Below are 18,834 nucleotides of genomic sequence, written 5' to 3' on the forward strand. Positions count from 1 at the left end.
AGTTGCAATGGGCTACCAATAGCAGATGAGCTTCCAAACTCGTACAATTTTCTTTTGTAAGGCAGGGTTGATTGCCCAGTAAAAACATCCTCTGGAAGCCCACTCAGATTCAGGGAGCTGGCAGAAAGTGGCTGGGTTTTTTTTCCCTTGCAAGTAGAATAAGGTTTCTAATTCTATATCAGTGTCTCTCATTAAAGCCAAACGGTCAGGGCTGCTTCGAAACTGCATCACCTTCAAGTCTCCCAATAAATCCACACTTGTTTGTGTTGTTTAAAGTCCCGCTTTATTAAAATAACTGTTGTTGTTGTCCATGGTAATGGCAATTCTGGCCCACTTCCCTTCCATCTCCAATCATTTACATTCACTTGAAAACAGAGACCCAAGTCGGAGACTCAAGTAGACTGTTTGGAGCATGCAGGGAGCCAGAACTATGCGTAACCTGCATGGACAGTAAAGTTCGGTGTTCAGGCAACCCAAATTGCGACCAAACCTGAATACTGCAATCACCTTGAATTGTGCTAGTTGGTCAAATTTGCATAAGAGTCGTTTTGCATAATAGTTGGCCAGTGTGACTGCTTTGCATAATTTATTCTTAATTTATTCTAATTTATTTTCATCAGAGGGAAAACGTGTAAGGCATTGCAGGGTCACTGAAGCTCCATATTTCCAAAACTCACTTAACAGCCATTTCAAATTATTTCAAGCAAGTATTGGCCCCTAGGCACGTATCTTCATAGCCTCAAAGGCCAGAAAAATCCTGAAAAAGGAAGCAAAACATTGAAAAAACAGACTCGGGAAGATTCATTTTGCAGACAAAATGTTCTTCTGGATTCCTGTGGACCTACTAAACAGAGCTAAAATAAAAGCCTTAAATGCAGGTCACTAGAACACCTTGGACATCTTTTAAGCATGCCCACAAGGACCATATCATGTACACATAGCGATTAATGATTTTAGATAATTATTGAAAATTTTGAAATCACCAAGTCTGCAGTTTTCTTCCTAATAAACTCTGTTACGTAAGAAACACTGTCCCTCTGGAATACATTTTCCACCCTACAATGCTCAGAGGTTTTTTTTTTTTTTATTATGAACTCACAAGATCCTGGAATTGAGCTCCAATACTGAAAACATCCTGGCTGAAATTTGGGGAATAAAATGTGGGCACAAATTAACCCTTTCAGGCAGATACTATGCAAACAATGCCTAGTACACACATTCGCAGGTCTCTTTGCTTTCATGCAAGTATTAAGGCACACATACAAACTCACCATTTGTACAAATACAGATACAAAATGCAGAGCTGCTCTATTTTCTCCCACAACCAAAGACCGGGTTGTGCAACAGCAATATTTTTGCTTCTAATACTTATGTCTTCTCACTGTGATTCTGTTCCAAAGCTTCTCCCACCATTTTTATTTCCGTCTGCCTAAATCCTGAACAAACCACAGAGGACTGAGCGAGGTGCTTTGGGGATGATGAGAGCATCTATAGATTTGGGAATAATAATGGGAGAGTTAAGGTTATCATACAAATGTTTAAACCTGCTCCAATTCTGGACCTGAAATACAGCTCTGGAGATTTTAAAGAGTCCCACACTGGAACTTTTGTAGTCTGTTCTGGGAACATAAACACCTAGCATCAAAAAAAGTTGCAGATTCTCAAACCCATTTCTGCAGTTCCTGTATCACAGGACCTAATCAAAGTTTTTTAAGATCTCTCCAGAGGTTATGTTTATATAAGCTGCTACACCGATTCCTCAATTCTATGATTCGTCCTGGTCTTAACAAGAGAGATCTGGGAAATTCTCTGGTTTCATTTCTAAAACACAGGACTCTGCATTAAATTTTCTATTAAGATATTTTTAGTCATCCCAGGACAACCATGTTAGAATTATGTTCCTGCATCTCACTTCTCAAACTGAGAGGAATGATTCCAGAGCAGCCTTCATCAGTTAAGAGGTCATCATTTGGCCATGTTCATTGGAGGCATTGGGAGTGGGAACTTAACACATCAGCTGGTGAATGCGCTATCATCTCATCAAAAGTCTTGCCCGCAGAAGATTCTTATGGGAGAGGTGCAAGTCTCGGCCTAATTTCTGCATAATGGCTGGAGAAGGAGAAACACAAGAAAACCATAAAACCTTCAATATGTGATCAACATCATTAATAACTGGCAGGTTCCAGCCCTGACATGTTCCATTGCAAATATTTAAATTTTAAAAGAGGGCGGATCTGGATCAAGTTCAAGATGCTGTAATGCCCAGACCCAAAATTTCAGAAATAGTCCCCTCCCCCAAAGAAAAGTGTTGGTTTCTTGGTCTGTACAAGAGCTCTAGGGAGAAAGAGAGGAGGAGGAGAGTCTTTGGTTATTGATGTGGCCATGTCAGTCTCGCTGTGTGATTAGTAAGGACACCGTTGCCGTTGATATTTCAGAAAAACCCAAAAGGCAATGAGAACCTTTGCTGGAAGTAGCAGTCGTTCCTGAATGAGGCACCTCCCTCTCTAGTGTGAGGTATTTAGTTGGTCCCAGAAGGCTCCGCCACCAGGGCAGGCAGATAGAACCAAGAACAGGAGGTGTTGGTGGACAATGACAAAAATGTAGCACCCTTCTGGCTCCTACGTAGGATCCAGCTCAAAGACACTGTCATTGGTTGGTGAGGTGAAGAAGCAGGTCTGGTCTGAGGCTGGCCGCCGACTGCCCTGGCTAAGCCCCAGGGACTTCTCAAAATCCAGCAGCTGCCCCATGAAATTGAAGTTAGGTGAGATGTTGGACTTCTTTCGCTTCACCAGATCATAGGCATCGTTGAGAGACAGGTTGAGCTTCTGCATGAGGTAGGCTACAGTGACGGTGACCGAGCGACTGATCCCCGCCAAGCAGTGCACCAGAATGCCGCAGTTCCGAGAGAGGGCCTCATCTGACAAAAAGATAAGGGGGAGAGGGTCAAGTGAATGCAATCATACATAAAGGGCCGCCACTTCCAAGCAAGTGGAATTTGAATTGGATTTTGTAGGTGCATATTAAACGTTGTTAACCAATCAGAAATACCTTTCTAACTGAGCAAAAACCTTTAACAATAATTCACTTTACTTATTCATGATCTAAATGTTAATACTGAGATGTCATATTCTACATAGCATTGCAGGCCATACCAACACATTATCAAGAGGACACAAGACCTGGGAAAGATGAAACAGCTGATAGCAACGGGGGGAACAAAAAACTTTGATTCTTTTAACACTGAGGCTAAAGAAGTTTGCAAATCAATGGCAGAAAGAAAGAAATGGGTGGGAAGAAATGCATGTTTCTGGCTAGATAAACCAATCAGAGTGAGAAACATCATTACAAATAGTCCTTGACTTATGGCCTACCCAAAAAAGGGGACTTACGATCTGTATTCAAAGTTCAGACAGTCCATGGTCACATGACCGAATTTCAGGAGCTTGTCAACATGGTCACATATGTGGTCATTTGCAACATCCCGTGACCACGATTTATTATGGTTTCATAAAAAACCAGCACTTGCTTTTGTTTAGACTGCTGCAAAAAAGATCTAAAAATCAGGTTGGTTATATTTTAAAATTCTTACAAAATGCGACCATAATGGGCAGGTTCTATTACAGTTATATGTTGAGGACTATCTGTATTAATACTGCAGGTTCAGTGAGTGCAAAGAGCTGACCTTTGACTACTTAGCCTCCATTCCCCCCTCATTCCTCCGTTCTTGGATACAAGGTCTTTGGCCCTGCACAAAAAACTGACCCTATCTGAATTTCCACCCTTGTCTATTAGCAATATGAGTGGAAATTAGCACAGGATACCTGAAAATACTTGCTTTAAATAGATTTCCCAGCAAATCACACTGAATTAAACCCCATTTTCCATTTCCCTCTCTGAGTTATTTCTGCACAAGCTTTGAGCCCTATTTATTGTACCTCATCCACTCGAGGGAAAAAGAGCTGTTCTGAATAGCATGATAAAAGGATCAATGCGGAAACCTGACAAGTTTTTGGGAACTGTCAAGACTGGGTGCACGTTTTAGGCCCCCAGAGCCTTCCTCGTAGCATGGGGGCCAGACATAGCATTGATCTGATAACTGATATGCAATAGGAGACATCTGAGAGTGACAGGCCAATAACGTACATTGGAAACTGAAGTATCCAGATCTCCTTTTCGTTTTGATCTTTGCACAAACTTTGGCAACTCATTATAATGGACCCTGGATTGGAAAAATTTCAGTTTCTTTACTAACTGAAATTATTTGACTATAGAAGGGCAATTTTTTCCAATTTAGGGCAAAGAATGCAAGCACTCTCAATAACTCCCATGTTATTTATTGGAGATCATCCTTCTAGAGACCACAGAAAACCTTAAACAGATTATCTTGCAGAAATCTTTGAAATCTGAACAATGTTATTTATTTATAAAGAGTTTCTCCCTTACAGCTGACCTCTGGAGAGACAAGCACGGCTAGACTTCTATTTCCAGGAACACACGTCGTTTGAGGGTGACCAGAGGCCTAAGGAAATTATGGTAGATCACTACTTCCATTTGGGCTTAGAAGATCCTCCCCACAAAACCCTTTATTGAGGAATAATCATGCTAATTGATTTTCAGCAGCTGACCTTTTAAACTGTGGAGTAATATATATGTTAACAGGACATAATGTGTTGATAATGTGTTTGACAGGGGGAATTGTTGGTTTCTAAGGAGGCTTAAATGCTTGTAAATACTGAAAGGAGCATAAGAAGGGGTAAGTTAGAAATCAAAGAGCATTTTTTAAAAAAGTTGTCCCTTTCTGTTTTTTAATATGTGTAAACAACTATAATGATATTATGTAGTATTAAGTGTTAGGCTTAAGATAGAAACCTTTATTAGGTTACAAATAGGTCACGGTATTTTTGCAGTGTTTATTAGTGCTGCATTTAGTTTTAGATATGCATTTTAAGCATCTTTATGCTTATCAACATTAATATTTGAGAAATCTGTTAATATTGACATAGTTTTTAAACTGGTCTAAATGGTCGAATTATCCATTTAATGATTGGATTGTTCATTTGTTTAATTGTAAATGCTACCCAGAGTCACAAGTGACTCTGCTTGTGCTTGAGATTGGGAGTTATATAAATTCAATACAAAAATCAATAATTTTCCCCTTCATCTTTAAAGGTGTAAGTTATCGTAGTGTCAAAGTGTTAAAAACCGCCAGTCAAAGTTGTATGAATATCACTGTACCCACAATTACATAATGTACTACTTGTGTTTTATAGTGGCGATGATTGCAACGTTGGGGGGCCTGGAAGAGCAGGATAGGGATAGATTGTCATGGAGGAAATCTATCTGGTTGCTAGGAGTCAAAAATGATATAAGCACATAAAATCATCCATCAAATCATCATCATCGTGGTACTATTACCCCCCAACCTGCGGACACTCACCAATGAAATCAATAGCTTCAGGGAAGAACTGAGAAAGGTTCTGGCTCCAGTGATCTGAGATGGGAATTTGCTTGTAATGGAAATCGCCATTCTTCTCAAAGAGGTTTGGGAGGTTTGGAGTCACATTGAGGATGTAGTGGATTCCCAGTTTGGCCAGAGTGTCCATGTTGGCAGAGTCACGGGCACATCCCAGGTAGAGATTGGGCAGGATCTGCACAGGAAAGGAGGGGGGACTTGCGCCTTCAGACTCCATGCCGCTGCTTAGGGGCTCTGACTCAGCATCTGAGCCATCTGAACTTAAGCTCAGGCCTCCCAGCCCCACGATGGGAGCTGCCGGGGGAACGGGGGAGCTGCTGGTACTGGCTGTATCCAGGTTGGTTTCACAGAGATGGGGCCATTCAGCCTGGAATTTATTGAAGCCTCCTGGAGGAATGACAGATCCAAAAAAAAAAAGGAAAAGTAATCAGTGTTACAGGAAGCATATTATAGGATGGCATCAGAAGGATCCCCAAATGGGGGCAAACCTTGTTTTCTACCCATCCCACGAGTCATTTGGAAGATTCACCCACATCCAAGGTAGTAAGCTGTATAAATCATTCAATTTCACCACAACTGAGCCCAAACTTTCCGTTGCTAAACAAGACAGCTGTTAAATGGCGTTTTGCCCTATTTTACACCCTTTCTTGCCAGAGTTGTTACGTGAATTACTGCAGTTGTTAAGTTAGTAACATGGTTGTTAAGTGAATCTGTCTCCTTCATTGATTTTGTCAGAAGGTTGCAAAAAGTGATCACATGACCCCAGGACACTGCAACTGTCATAAATACGAGACAGTGGCTAAATAAATAAATACGAGACAGCCAAATTTTGATCATGTGACCATGGGGATGCTGCAATGGTTGTTAAGTGGTAAAAAATGGTCATAAGTCACTTTTTTTCAGTGCCTTTGTAACTTTGAATTGTCGCTAAACAAATGGCTCTAAGTCAGGGGTGTCCAACCTTGGCAACTTTAAGACTTGTGGACTTCAACTCCCAGAATTCCTCAGCCAGCAAAGCTGGCTGAGGAATTCTGGGAGTTGAAGTCCACAAGTCTTAAAGTTGCCAAGGTTGGACACCCCTGCTCTAAGTCAAGGCCTACTCCTTGCTATATTTTTATATCATATTTTCATTCTGGAGTACATTCTGTGTTTGTAGCTTTTTGCTTTTATAGATTCTTACATTGTTTTGTAATTCTATGCGAAAAGCACCTCAAAGTAGTTGGAAAAATATAAATGCATAAGAAAAACTATTGAATTCAAAAGGTTATCAAAATATAGACAGCAATAAAGGAAGGGGGATGGGAGAAGAAAAACAAAAGCAGAAATTAAAAACATCAACCCAACATTTACACAGAAAGCACCTAGCCCAAATAGATCATTCACAGAAACCCCATGAATTTGGTGTAATGTTTGGGGTAGAGGGAAATAATTTCAGAATATTGGCACCTCTGCAGATGAAACCCACCATAGTGAAAGATTATTTAATGAATTTATATTGCTGCCCAACCTGAACAATGCAACTTGCGGCACCATATAAGAAAGAAGTAATCTGAGATAAAATAACAATAAATAATTATCAGTAGATGAAATTGCTAAGCAAAGTCCCATGTGATGGGCTCTCCCCTGCTAAGCCCATCAACCATCCAGATTTTTAACAAAAAAAGGCCATCCATTACAGTAGTCCCTGACATACAACAATAATTAAGCCTGGCAATGCTTGATCAACCCAACATTTACATAGAAAGCACCTAGCTGTCCAAATAGATCATTTATGATAATAAATTGTGATATTTGTAAAAGGGATCACCAAGTGACCTGAGACATTATTAGGACCTCTGTTGCAGCAGTCATTAAGCAAATATTGTGGTTGAACACCGTGGACGTTGATCAAACCTATTTTTTGTTATGGGCCAGTTTTTGTCAGAAGACATAAATAAATGTTGATTTCCAGCAAATGTGGTAAGTTGCAGGCATTTCAAATGGCTATAATTACAGGCCAGTCACCAAGTGCCCAAAACGTGATCATGTGACCATGGTGGTGGGCAACTTTGGAACTTCAAAACTGGATTGTGAGGTCCTTTTGGAGACTCATCATAATTTTGAATGGTTGCTAAGCGACTGATCCTAAATCAATCCCTCACCGATTGTCAATGATCTTGAAAAAAGCTAAGAAGGACAGAATCAAGAAACATTTTAGAATATGGCAATAGCAAACTATTTCCATTTTGTCCCCAAGAAACCTATGTAGACGTGAACATGGGTGGCTTAATTTGCCACATTTCTATACTTAAGGAGGTCATCAGAGTTGCAAAACTGGATAAAAAGGAATTGATCCAATCCCAGCACTTTTCTTTCACTTTGGCTCCCCCTTCTACACTTGGCAGAGTCACAGAGGATCAAATGTAGGAAGCATCACACATAGCATTTAAATATCCTGTTGAAAAATGGCAGGGAAGAGGGCCAGAGAAGATTCTTGCCTGACACTCTAGAGCAGGGGTGTCAAACTCGATTTCATTGAGGTCCACAGCACAGTTGTTTTTCGTGTGTGTGTGTGTGTGTGTGTGTGTGTCCAGCATAACATTACTCGAGGGTGCCTGTGGTGGCCCTAGTGCTCTGCCATGAAAATGGGCTCCTGGGCCCCATTATCGGCTGTAACAACCTCCTGCAGCCCTCTACCAGTGAAAATGGAGCTGGGGGGGGCATATGCCCCCCCCCAGCTCCATTTCCAATGGCAGAGGGCTGCAGGAGGCCATCATGGCTGAAAACGGAGTCTGGGACAGCCACGTGAGGCCCTCCCAAGCTCCATTTTCATTGGCAGAGCCACTGCAGGATTGGTCATTTGCTATTTCCAGGACGGCCACGCGGACCAGATCTAAGCACCCTGCGGGCCGGATTTGGCCCATGGGCCTTGAGTTTGACACTCCTGCTCTAGAGATTCATTGCCCCTCCTGAGGCAGACCTCAGACCTATGATTTAATTCAATAACTAAATCCTTCTCCATTGCAATTCTGGAGATCAGCGCTGTCCAATCAGTGTGGCCATTGTTTAATTGGACGTTCAAACCTTTTTGACAGAGCCCTTTGAAGCAAAGTTAGAAGTCCTAGCGTGGAAGTACGACTAGTTCTTACAATGTGAAGGGATATAAGCACAAGGATTCCGATGGGAGAAATGTCTTTCATCTGTTTGTATTAGTGATCTCCTCCTCCTAGCAGTGGGCAGTGATGTGGCCAACTGTGAAGACAGCCAAATTATTTAGCTTGACATGAAAATGATGTACATATATAGATTGTCCTTGATTCATGTCTGTTTGAAGTTATGACAGAGCCCCTCCCCCCTCAAAAGGGAGTCTGTCTTATAACCTGGATTTCAAGTTCCAGTGGCTGGGCTCCCCCTTGGGGTCATGTGATCACACTTGGGCACTTGGAAACCTGCAGTCACATGACTATGATTTTTACACCAGTTTTTGCCGGAAATCGGTGCTTACTTATGATTGCCCACAAAAAACACCCATTGCGTAAAATAGGTTCGCTTAATGACCACTGCAAAAAAGATTGCAAAATTGGGCACAGTCACAGCATGACTTGCTTAATGACCAGTATGACTTACAACCGTAATTCCCGGCTCAGGCATAGTCATAAGTTGGGGACTATTTGTATATGTATATAACTTGATGGTGTCTAATCTAGTAGCAGCTGGCTAGGAAAGGGATTTTGGGGAAGTTGTTAAATTTTTTTAATGACCCATCAATAATCTATAGATCAAACAATTGTGAAAAATACAAATTTCAAAATACAGGTCATTATACAAGTGGCCAAGCCAATATGGGTCATTCTCAACTTACAACTACAATTGAGCCCAACATTTTTGTTGGTAAGCAAGGCAGTTGTTAAGTGAGGTGTGCCTCATTTTATGACTTTTTGTCACAGTTGTTAAGTGAATCATATGGTTGTTAAGCGAATCTGGCTTCTCCCATTGATTTTGTTTGTCAGAATCCAGTTGGGAAAGTTTGAAATGATGATCACACGACACCCAGGACAGTGCATCTGTCATAAATACATGCCAGTTGCCAAGCACTCAAATTTCGATCAAGTGAACCATGTGTGCAGAAAGGGTCATGTGAAAAACAGTCATAATAATCCACTTCTTTCAGTGCTGTTGGAACTTGCAACGGTCACTAAATGAATGGTTGCAAAGTCAAGGACTACCCATGTTGTCTTTATAAGCAAATTATGTAAGTATGTAAGTATGCTTGGAACCCAGTGCAGGAATCTGGTTATCCTATCTTTAAAAAGATATTGTTGAGTTTGAAAAGTTACAATGGCTATAGCGTTTTCTAGCTTTAAAAAAAAGGTAAATAATGGGGAATGTAATGGAGCTCTGGAAAATAATTCCTTGTAAGAAGTGGATACAGAAAAGTTATTTCCACCTTTGATGTACAGTGAGGCATTCAGAAGAAATAACAATGAGACCTTCATCCAGAACTTAATTATAACCTGAAATTCCTTACTGCAAGAAAGCCACCAACCCTACTACTTTTGAAAGGCAATCGAAGAATAACAGACATTAGCTCTGTCAGTAGCTACTAACCCAGACGGCTAGGTATCACTTCCAGCAACCTAGCTGTGCAGAAATGTGAGAATGGCACATTGCTCTTGATCTCAGTCATGAATTCCCAGATGTATCTGGCTGGTCACCCTGACATGGGATGCTAAATAGATGGTCCTAACTGCCAAAAGGGGAGATGTAATTCAAGTCAGCTAAGGTGGGCATGTTCCTAGTCCCTTCCCTTAAATATTGCCATCTGACAGGAGTTAGGAAGCGTGCCATTTTGTGCCCACCCTTGCCCTACCAAATACTTTGTCCCCTGAAGTTTGATAAGCTTCTATCCACATATTTATTTTATTTGTGAAATGTATTAAGTCACCCATTAATTTACCACATGGTAAAACTTGGAAGACCTGGTTTTTACCTCCAGGTGTCGGGATAAGATGAAGTGACTGCACATCAGAAAGTCTCACTTGGTGCCAGGTTTTTGTTGTTTTAATGTGTTTAGGTTTTATAACATGGTTTTTTGTGCTTTTAACTCTTGATTGGGAGTAGCCCAGAGCTGGTTATAAGACAGGTGGCTATATAAATTTTTTATATTAATAAGTAACATAAATTTAAGTTGGCATTAATTCAAACCAATGGGTTTTTCACCTGCTTCCTTTGTGGCACACTGGAATCTCTCCCAATTGAATAGTTGAAAGACAAGGAAGTACACACTAGCAGGGCAGGGAAGGACAACAAATAAGTAGGATAAAGGAAAACCTATTGTATTCCTCATTCCCCCAATTTATCAGTGGATGTTTACACCTCAGAAGGGAACATTCCAGCAACCACAGCTCCATCTTTACTCTGCTGCACCAGTCAAGAATCAATCTAGAAGCTAGCATTGGTCAGTTATTTCTTTCTCCCACATAGACAACTTTTTTCTGCACACCTACCCTGCAGGTAGTAGGCCAGGCAGCCCTCCTCTCGGAGCTTCTGCAAGAGCGTGAGCAGCACTGATTCTTCTTCTTCCTCCCGGTTGTCCGGCCGAGAGAGCTGGATTGTCCCCTCGTCATACAACAAAACCATGTTCTCACAGAGCCCCTGAGGGGGCCCAGGAAGCAAGGACCGGACCGCCAAGCTCCCCTTCCGAAGGCGGCGCAGAAGTAGTCCTGGGAGGGCCACGCTCAGGGCCCGCTCCACATGGGATGAATCGTATAGGTCCCGGCTGCGGCAATCAAGGATGTGCAAGCACGGAGAAGGGGAGGCCAGCTCGGCCTGCAGCCACAGCGTCGACTTGCCCAAGTCTTCCATAAGGCTGTACGCCACAGTTTAGGTGGCCAGAACTGTCTTGGTCCAAAGCCTTGGGTCAATCTTGGCAGAATTTCTGGGTGGTGTCTGAAGTTTCCCAGTCACAAAAACGCATCAAGAGGAGTCGTTGTATTTGCCACTTAACTTCTTCCCCCTCTTCCAGTGCTTGAAAAGGGTGCGTGTGTGTGAGAGAGAGAGAGAAAGAGAGAGAGAGAAAGAGAGAGAGAGAGAATGCACACACGTAGGGGATGATTCTGCCAGAAGGCAGGAGAATGCTCCAAACCAGAGGACTGGAAGATCCCAAGTTCTTGCTCCAGAAAAATGTCTACATTGTGCTGCCAGTCTTGTCCTCCATCCAGTTTTTGCTAGAAAAATGAGAAAGGGGCATCCCAGAGCACAACATTGTGAGCAGAAGTCATCTTTCGTTCTACTGGCAGGAAAAAGAGGGCATCAAAGCAGCCTGGGATTTCCTGGAGAAAGTCTGGAAAAGAAAAGATCTGATGAAGGAATCGCCCCCAAACAATTAGCTGCTGCTCTGCTTTGCTCTCAGTATCCCTGATTAGCGTGGCTTAGCAAAGATCGGCCGCTATAAAGGCTACCGGATGAAACTTCATCTCCGTAAATCCCAGAGTGTTTATCTTGTTTATCTGAAATAACCTTTGTGCTCTTGCTGCTCTTTTTGAGTTACCGCCTCAGCTTGGCAGGCTGAGCAGAGCCACCACTAGCCTGAAGAAGTTTCCTCCTTTGGTGTTTCCAAATCCAACCTATCCAACTCCCCTGGAGAGGATGTGCTGGAGCAGAGGCCAAGTGGCTCTGTGGTAAGAAGGCATTCACATAAGCCTGCCGGGAATGGAAAATGAAGAAGGACCACCGCAGGCAGTGAGACAAGAGCAAGTGAGCAGTGAGGGATGCCTCAGGACTCCAGAGGACAGGGTGTTGTTTTCAAATGGTGGCTTTGAAAACCATCCCTGGACAATCCTGCAGCGGAAAAGCAAAGGGACAGAGGGGGAGTGGGGAACAAGAGGGAGAGCAAGAGAGCAAGCAGCTGGGTAAGGGAAATACAGGAAGTGCGTGTTCCCTTCCTGGCACCTTGCTGTCCCCCTCCATCCTGGCCAGATACTGACAAGAGACTTCCTGGCAACCAAAAGGGAAGACAGCTGCAATTGCCAAGAACTGGAGGGTGGCAGGAAGACAGTCTCCACAGCGGCCCCTCCAAGGCTGTTTCATTCATAGGGAAAGAGGTGGCCAGCCTCAACCTGCAAGTCAGAAACACCTTTGATCCACAAGGAGTGGGTCGTGAGGGCAGTGACTGAGGCTATGGCAAGGGAAGCAGGAAAAGGGAGTTTGCTGAGTGCTGTAAGTTCAGCGGCAGAACATCTGTGTTGCATTCAAAAGGTCCCAAGTGTAACCTTTGGAATATAAAATAAAGCTGGGAACAATTCCCTATCTAAAATGAGAGGATATATCATTGAGTTATATGGACCAGAATCTGACTTGTTGAGTGCTGTCCCAGAAGATCAACCTACTTATGGAGTTCCCACAACTCACTGATCCATGAACAAACTGTGGGGGTGGGGTGGGGGGATGGGACAGGATCTGCACAGCACATTTGCTAAAAATGAGCAAGCTTAGGACTAATCAGAAGGCATCTCATACTTTCCTTGCACTGATTAAGCATGTTTGTGACCACTGCCAGAATACCGTTCAAATGCAACTTCTCATAACTCTATGCCACTTTTTCAAGAACACCCACTGGAAACTCATTCAGTATGTTCAGTACTGGGGTTAGGAGTAATCCTGCCAGCAAAGTAGAACATTGAAATAACTCCCATTGTCACCTTTCCCCTCCTCACACTGAAAGGCCCCTTGTTTTCCTAAAAGCTGTACCCCTGGGGAATACTCGTTCTACTGTGATGGCTGCTGGTAAACCAGTATTAAGATCTCTTGCATCATGGTTTGGGCTCCAAGTAGAGGTTACAGCCTTGCACAAAGATTTGAGGAGCTTGAATATGTGTGGATTAATGCCAAGAACTGACATATAACAAATCCCAGGAAATGGGCCAACCTCCCAACTTACAGAGAAAGCAGAGAAGGCGTGGCTTTGCTTATACATTCCCTGAAAACTATTTCACTGTTGGTATATTTTATGGGCATCCTCTATATCCAATTACAAAACTATGAACAAGCAGAAGCACTTAAGAAGATTTAATTACAGATTTCATAATTCTTAAGTCATAATATTGGGTCGCTAACCAATCAGCCACCTGTTTTATCCCTATGCTTTCAGGAGGGAAGTTTTTTAATAACATAAAAACTGACGTTGTGTCAACGGTTTCAATTCAAGTTTTCTGCTAAAGATTGCCAGATCTGGTTAAGCTGAACAAGCTGTAGCTACATAGGCTGAAATCCCCATTTACACCTAAAGAGGAATTGGTGATGCTTCCACCACACACTGAGTCTATTTAATCTATGACAAGTCTTGATTTAGTAAAACAAAATGATGTTTGGACAACCCACTAACCCCAAGATCTGGGAAAATGAAGGGAATAAGAGAGGAAGGTATGTGGGCTGATTAATGATTAGAGTTTCCCTCTATGATTCAACTCTATTTTTGCCTTAGCCAATGGAACAAAACAGAACAGAAATACAGGCTGAGATCATGCAATTATATTGCTTTGTGTTGGTTTGGTTTTGATTTAAGCATGATTTAATAATTCATGGTTAAGTAGGCCATGGCTTGCTACATTCCAGGAGCCAATACTATACAATATACCGTAGGTGCTTATTTTGTTATCTTTATGCAGTGAAAATGAATAGGCTAATTAAGCAGTATACTCCTAGTTCTTTAAGGTTTAGGAAGCAGAACTCAGAATCGATTTTCAAATGGGGTGCTCTCTGTTTTAGAAAGTTAACTTGATTTACCCAGGAGAATTTGAAAGCAATGACCATTTATCAGTTTGGTAGAGCTTTTAATGTATCAAGTGTTTTATTGCCTTATGAAGTGGGTTATGTTGTCAAGTCCACAGAACTCAAACTGTGCACCTCAGCTCCCCATAGGCCATGAAGTCATCCCACAGCAATATGAAACACAAGCTTGGGTTTCTATTGCTGATTTTTTCCATGTGCCTTACAGCTGAGAAGCCATTGAAGGTGACAAAGTGGAGAACTTCTCCTGTGTCAGCCCTTGTGGAGAATAAACTGGAAAACTTTCTTGAAGACTGTTCCCTCGTATTAACTACAGGGAGAATTAGGGTATATTTCTTTCATGCCCACAAACTCCCCCATTGTACTCCTTTCTAACTGCTAGAAGCCTCCGGAATTAAAGCGATAGCAGGACTAGCTGTCATAATTCATTATTACCATTTGGGGACAATGGTACTGAATGGATAGTACCAAGATCCAATAATATTTTTGCTATCAGAATAAACAGTCGATCAAGAAGTCTGTTTTGAGTCTTGCTTTCCCCCAATAAATGCTTATTTAGAGGCCTCAGACAAAGTCCCTTATTCCGTATCAGTCTCTTCCCCAAGTAGATCTCTGGGAACAATGATGGCCTAATTTATAAGGCTGTTGTGAGTTAATGCAATTCAAATATCCTCAGGAAAATGAGCATAAACGTCCAGGATAGGCTCTAAAACGACGTTTCTCTCCACCTCCTTTGCTCTGCTGCCCTGGATGCTCGTTTCGTGGGGAAGGCTGCCTGGTTCAAAGCCACGCGTGCTATATAAACGAACCTTTGCCTGGGAGATGTACTCCACCACGCAAGACGGCTCACGATCCAGTGGGAAGGGAGGACTTCTGCGCGTGCCCAGAAACCATCCCTACACTTACACGGGAACTGGGGTTCTTCCCCCCCCCCCAAGGAGGAGCATATAAACTGGAATAAAACTTTGGTGGATCTAAAAATAGGATTCCGCTGAAACACGTGCAAGCGTTTCTCTTACCCGGTTTTCTTGCTTTTTTCGCCCTCCCCCCAACGCCCTGAAGTCCGTCTCGTCGCGTTGGATGGTGGCACTGGCAACCCGCAGATCCAAAACACGCCTGCCCGCAACTTCAGCCGTAGAGCGCGCCCTAGAAAGCCGTTTCTTCGGATCCCGCAGCAAGGGCCGGGTTTTTTTCGGAAGGAGGGGACAGTCAAGAAAAACGAGAAACCTCCGCAAGATGATCCAGGGAGCCAACCAAACCTTGTGCAGCCCGAGTGTGTTTTGCTCCGGTCGGTGATGCTGTTTGATCCAACCAGCGCGGCCGGATTTCCTCCGAATCTCCACGAATTACTTCGCCCACCACCCCAGCCCCGATTCAGTCCGTTTCTTTGCTTCCGTCACCAGGAAAAAAAGAGCCTCGCCGTTGCTGCAGTCTCAGCACCATCAGCACCAGCGATCAAGTATTCGGTCGCCTCCATCTGCAGCGGGCGAGACAGCGAGAGGATGGACCCCCTCCAGCAAGCTGGCTGGCTGGGCTGGCAGGCAACCTGGCTCGATTGCTATAAAGGGGCGATAACTTCTAACTTTGCAACGACGGGGAGCGACGCTTTGATTTTCGTTCAGATTCCACCACCACCACCACCACTGAGAAAGAGAAGCAGAGGAAGAAAGAATGGGCGACGGGGTGCAAATGAAGGGATCGCCGCGATCCTCCTCCCGGCGGCCACCCGCTCCTTTCCTCGAAGAGCCCAAGGTTCCCGCTGCCGCGGCTGACTCTGCCTCCTCGGATGCTTTGGCGGCGGCCAGTCCTCACCCCAGCTGCACGTGGTGGCTGTGTACAGCCGAGAGCCCCGCCCAACAGGGCTCCTGATTGGACGGCGCTTCCGCGGGAGGCGGAGGGTTTCCGTGCGCGTGCACGAGGGGGGGAAAATCTGGAGCCGGAAGCGTTTTCGAGGCGGTGCCTTTTGGCTGGCGGGGTTGGCGTGGGGGTGGGGGAGGTCTTCGCCAACAGCCTCAGCTCGAGATGATTGAGCGATCTTGGTTCTTCTTAACCCGCCTTAGAGGCCAGCACCGGGTGCCTTAATTCAGAAAAACAAACAAACCCGGCCTTAACTCCAAATACACCGTTTAATAATTTGATGACCATTAATAATTTGAGGACCTCAATAATTTGAGGACCACGGATCAGGGAAGGGGGAGGTGGGATGAGGGGAGGGTTTTTCAATCCAGCCTTTCGGCAAAGACGGGTGAAGGGGGCTTAACAAGAAGGGAATTCCTTGAAGAGGGTTCACTGGCTTACAATCAACTGGGCTGAACGTGCGGGCAATTTCCTGTGAGGGGTTTAAATTGCAATTTCAGTGTAAAACAACAGCAGTGAAAAAGCCAGGCTGTTGCTTAGTTTGGTTTATTCTGGAAGAGGTTATACTTATTTACAGATACAAAAAAAAAAAGGGGGGGGGGTAAGCTAGCTTAATGGTCTGGAATGGGCTTGATTTTGGAGGCAGGTAATCCCTAGATCCATGATGGCGAACCTACGGCACGTGTGCCACAGGTGGCATGCAGAGCCCTTTGTGCCGGCACACGAGCTGCGGGCAAATTTACCTCACTACGCATGTGCGTGCCTCACAGCTGATTTTCAGTGGGTTTGAGGCCTTTTTCAGCCTCCCAGAGGCTTGAGGAAGGCTTCTGCAGGCTTTGCAGGCCGAAAACTAGCCCTCATTTTATCACTTCCTGTTTTTTTGAAAATACCAGAAGTGACGAAACAGGGCTAGTTTTCAGCCTGCAGAAGCCTTCCTCGAGTCTTTGGGAGGCTGAAAAAGTCCTCAAACCGGCCAAAAATCAGCTGTGAGGTGCAGTGGTAAGAGGACAGCGGGGGGTGGGATTGTGCACGCATGCACAGGGTGCATTGCCTTCTGAGTGCTGGCATGCGAGCATAAGCATGCAAGCACGTGCATAATTTTTGGCACAGGAGCCCAAAAAGGTTAGCCACCACTGCCCTAGATCCTTGCAAGATCTCAGAAGTCGCCGTTTGGATCTGGGATCTTCTGCTTTTGTGCAGGTCTGAGAACAGCCAACCACCAGTTACCTCCATAACAGGCTAAATTAAGCCAGCCAGTTTGACTGTTCTGGTGTTATCTTAATAATTGCTTACACATGCTATGAGAGTTCTCAAGAACACAACCAGTTGTTAGAAGGTGATTTATATACCACACTGCATCAAAGATAAATTTCAGGTTTCTGGGTCACTTTGTACAAGAGCAAGTGGGTGGGTACAATAAAGTAAAAATAAAACTGTTTTTTTCAAGAGCCTATGCAGTATGGATCACGCTTAATTACTTCCAAAATAACTGGCTGCCTCTAGGTTCACAAGCTCACACAGGCGATAATCCTTTATGCGTTTATCTGAGAATAAGACTAAAGATCATGCTTGACTCATGGTGGCTTCACTGGGACATTCAAGTAGTTTGTTTGGGACTAGGACAAGTAATTTGCCAGGGGCTACTTTGGGAATGCTTTTCTCAACTTCGCAATCTATTCCTATAGTCCTGGTAGTCTGCTATCCAAATACTAGCTAGGTTAAGCTGAGTTGAGCTTCTGAACCGTAAGAGGTATTGCCGGATACATTAGTAATGCCAAGTATTGCTTTAGAGCTTGTTCCAGATTGCCAAGTAGAGCTTGTTCTAGATAAGATCAAATGCCAAGGGTGGAATAGATAGGAAAGGTATACAGGTCCTTATCTTACAACAGTTCATTTAGTGACCAAAGTTACAACAACACTGAGAAACATGACTTATGACTGTTTTTCACATCCCTGTGGTCACGCAATCAGAATTTGTATACTTGGCAATTGGTTCTTATTTATGACGGTTGCAGTGTCCCAGGATCATGTGATCAAAATTCAGCCACTTGACAACTGATTCATATTTATGACTGTTGCAGAGTCCCAGAGTTGTGTGATCTCCTTTTGCGACCTTCTGACAAGCAAAGTCAACAGGGAGACCAGATTCACTTAACAAGCATGTTACTAATTTAAGAACTGCAGAGATTCACTTAACAAATGTGAGAAAAGTCATAAAATGGAACAACTCACTTAAATTTCTCACTTAACAACATAAATTTTGGGCTCAATTGTGGTGATAAGTTGAGAACTACCTGTACTTGATGGTAAACTCTCAGGGTCCCAGTATAATTTTCCTTACTACCAGTAGCTGTCCAATACTTTCTTCGAAAATATCTTTGCTACTGCTTTAAGACCTTGAGCATTGCAATAGTCAGGTTGTCATTTCCATTCTTCCTCCTGTTGCTTGTTTCCCCATAAATCAGCTTTAGATAGTTAATTTATATTAATTTAAAATTGCACACACAGAAAATGTAAAAGAGAAACAAAATAAGATGAAGGCAAATAAATTAAAGCATGAATTATAAAATCCTGGGAAGTTGGGCAAAAGCAAAATGTCTTTTCAGATTTCCTAAAGATAGAGCTGTGTGTGTGTGCACAAAAAGCAATGCTTTAAACTTTCTTATGTTTTCTATTTTCTTCCACCAGATATCAGAACACAGGCGTCGCCAACCTGATTTCTGTCACGGAGAATCCCA

The 18,834-nt window shown here is 43.3% G+C and overlaps 1 protein-coding gene across 2 annotated transcripts; it reads right to left on the bottom strand.

Moving 5' to 3' along the window:
* Positions 1–271: 271 nt before the first annotated feature.
* On the bottom strand, positions 272–16,090 carry DUSP9 (dual specificity phosphatase 9). Of its 2 annotated transcripts, XM_087956840.1 has the most exons (4): positions 15,259–16,090; positions 10,960–11,795; positions 5,438–5,860; positions 272–2,917 (listed from the first exon to the last, which is right to left on the bottom strand). In XM_087956840.1, exons 2-4 carry the CDS (start codon positions 11,315–11,317, stop codon positions 2,619–2,621), a joined length of 1,080 nt encoding a protein of 359 aa, XP_087812966.1. In that variant the 5' UTR covers positions 11,318–11,795; positions 15,259–16,090; the 3' UTR covers positions 272–2,618. The 2 variants fall into 2 exon arrangements, with proteins under 2 accessions (XP_087812966.1, XP_026532000.1); XM_026676215.2 differs by lacking the exon at positions 15,259–16,090 and having other exon boundaries at positions 10,960–12,363.
* Positions 16,091–18,834: the final 2,744 nt, after the last annotated feature.

This window comes from Notechis scutatus, chromosome 2 (assembly GCF_049901735.1).
Source record: "Notechis scutatus isolate UNSWTSFEM ecotype Mainland chromosome 2, rNotScu1.2, whole genome shotgun sequence".
Lineage (NCBI taxonomy): Eukaryota > Metazoa > Chordata > Lepidosauria > Squamata > Elapidae > Notechis > Notechis scutatus.

Bases quoted from the DNA above. Each gene is read 5' to 3' on its own strand.
- DUSP9 (XM_087956840.1), bottom strand. From the start codon at position 11,317: ATGGAAGACTTGGGCAAGTCGACGCTGTGGCTGCAGGCCGAGCTGGCC. The intron at 5,861-10,959 runs GTAGGTGTGCAG...TCATTCCTCCAG, and splicing joins CCTGGCCTACTACCTGCAGG to GAGGCTTCAATAAATTCCAG. The intron at 2,918-5,437 runs GTGAGTGTCCGC...TCTTTTTGTCAG, and splicing joins TGAAGCTATTGATTTCATTG to ATGAGGCCCTCTCTCGGAAC.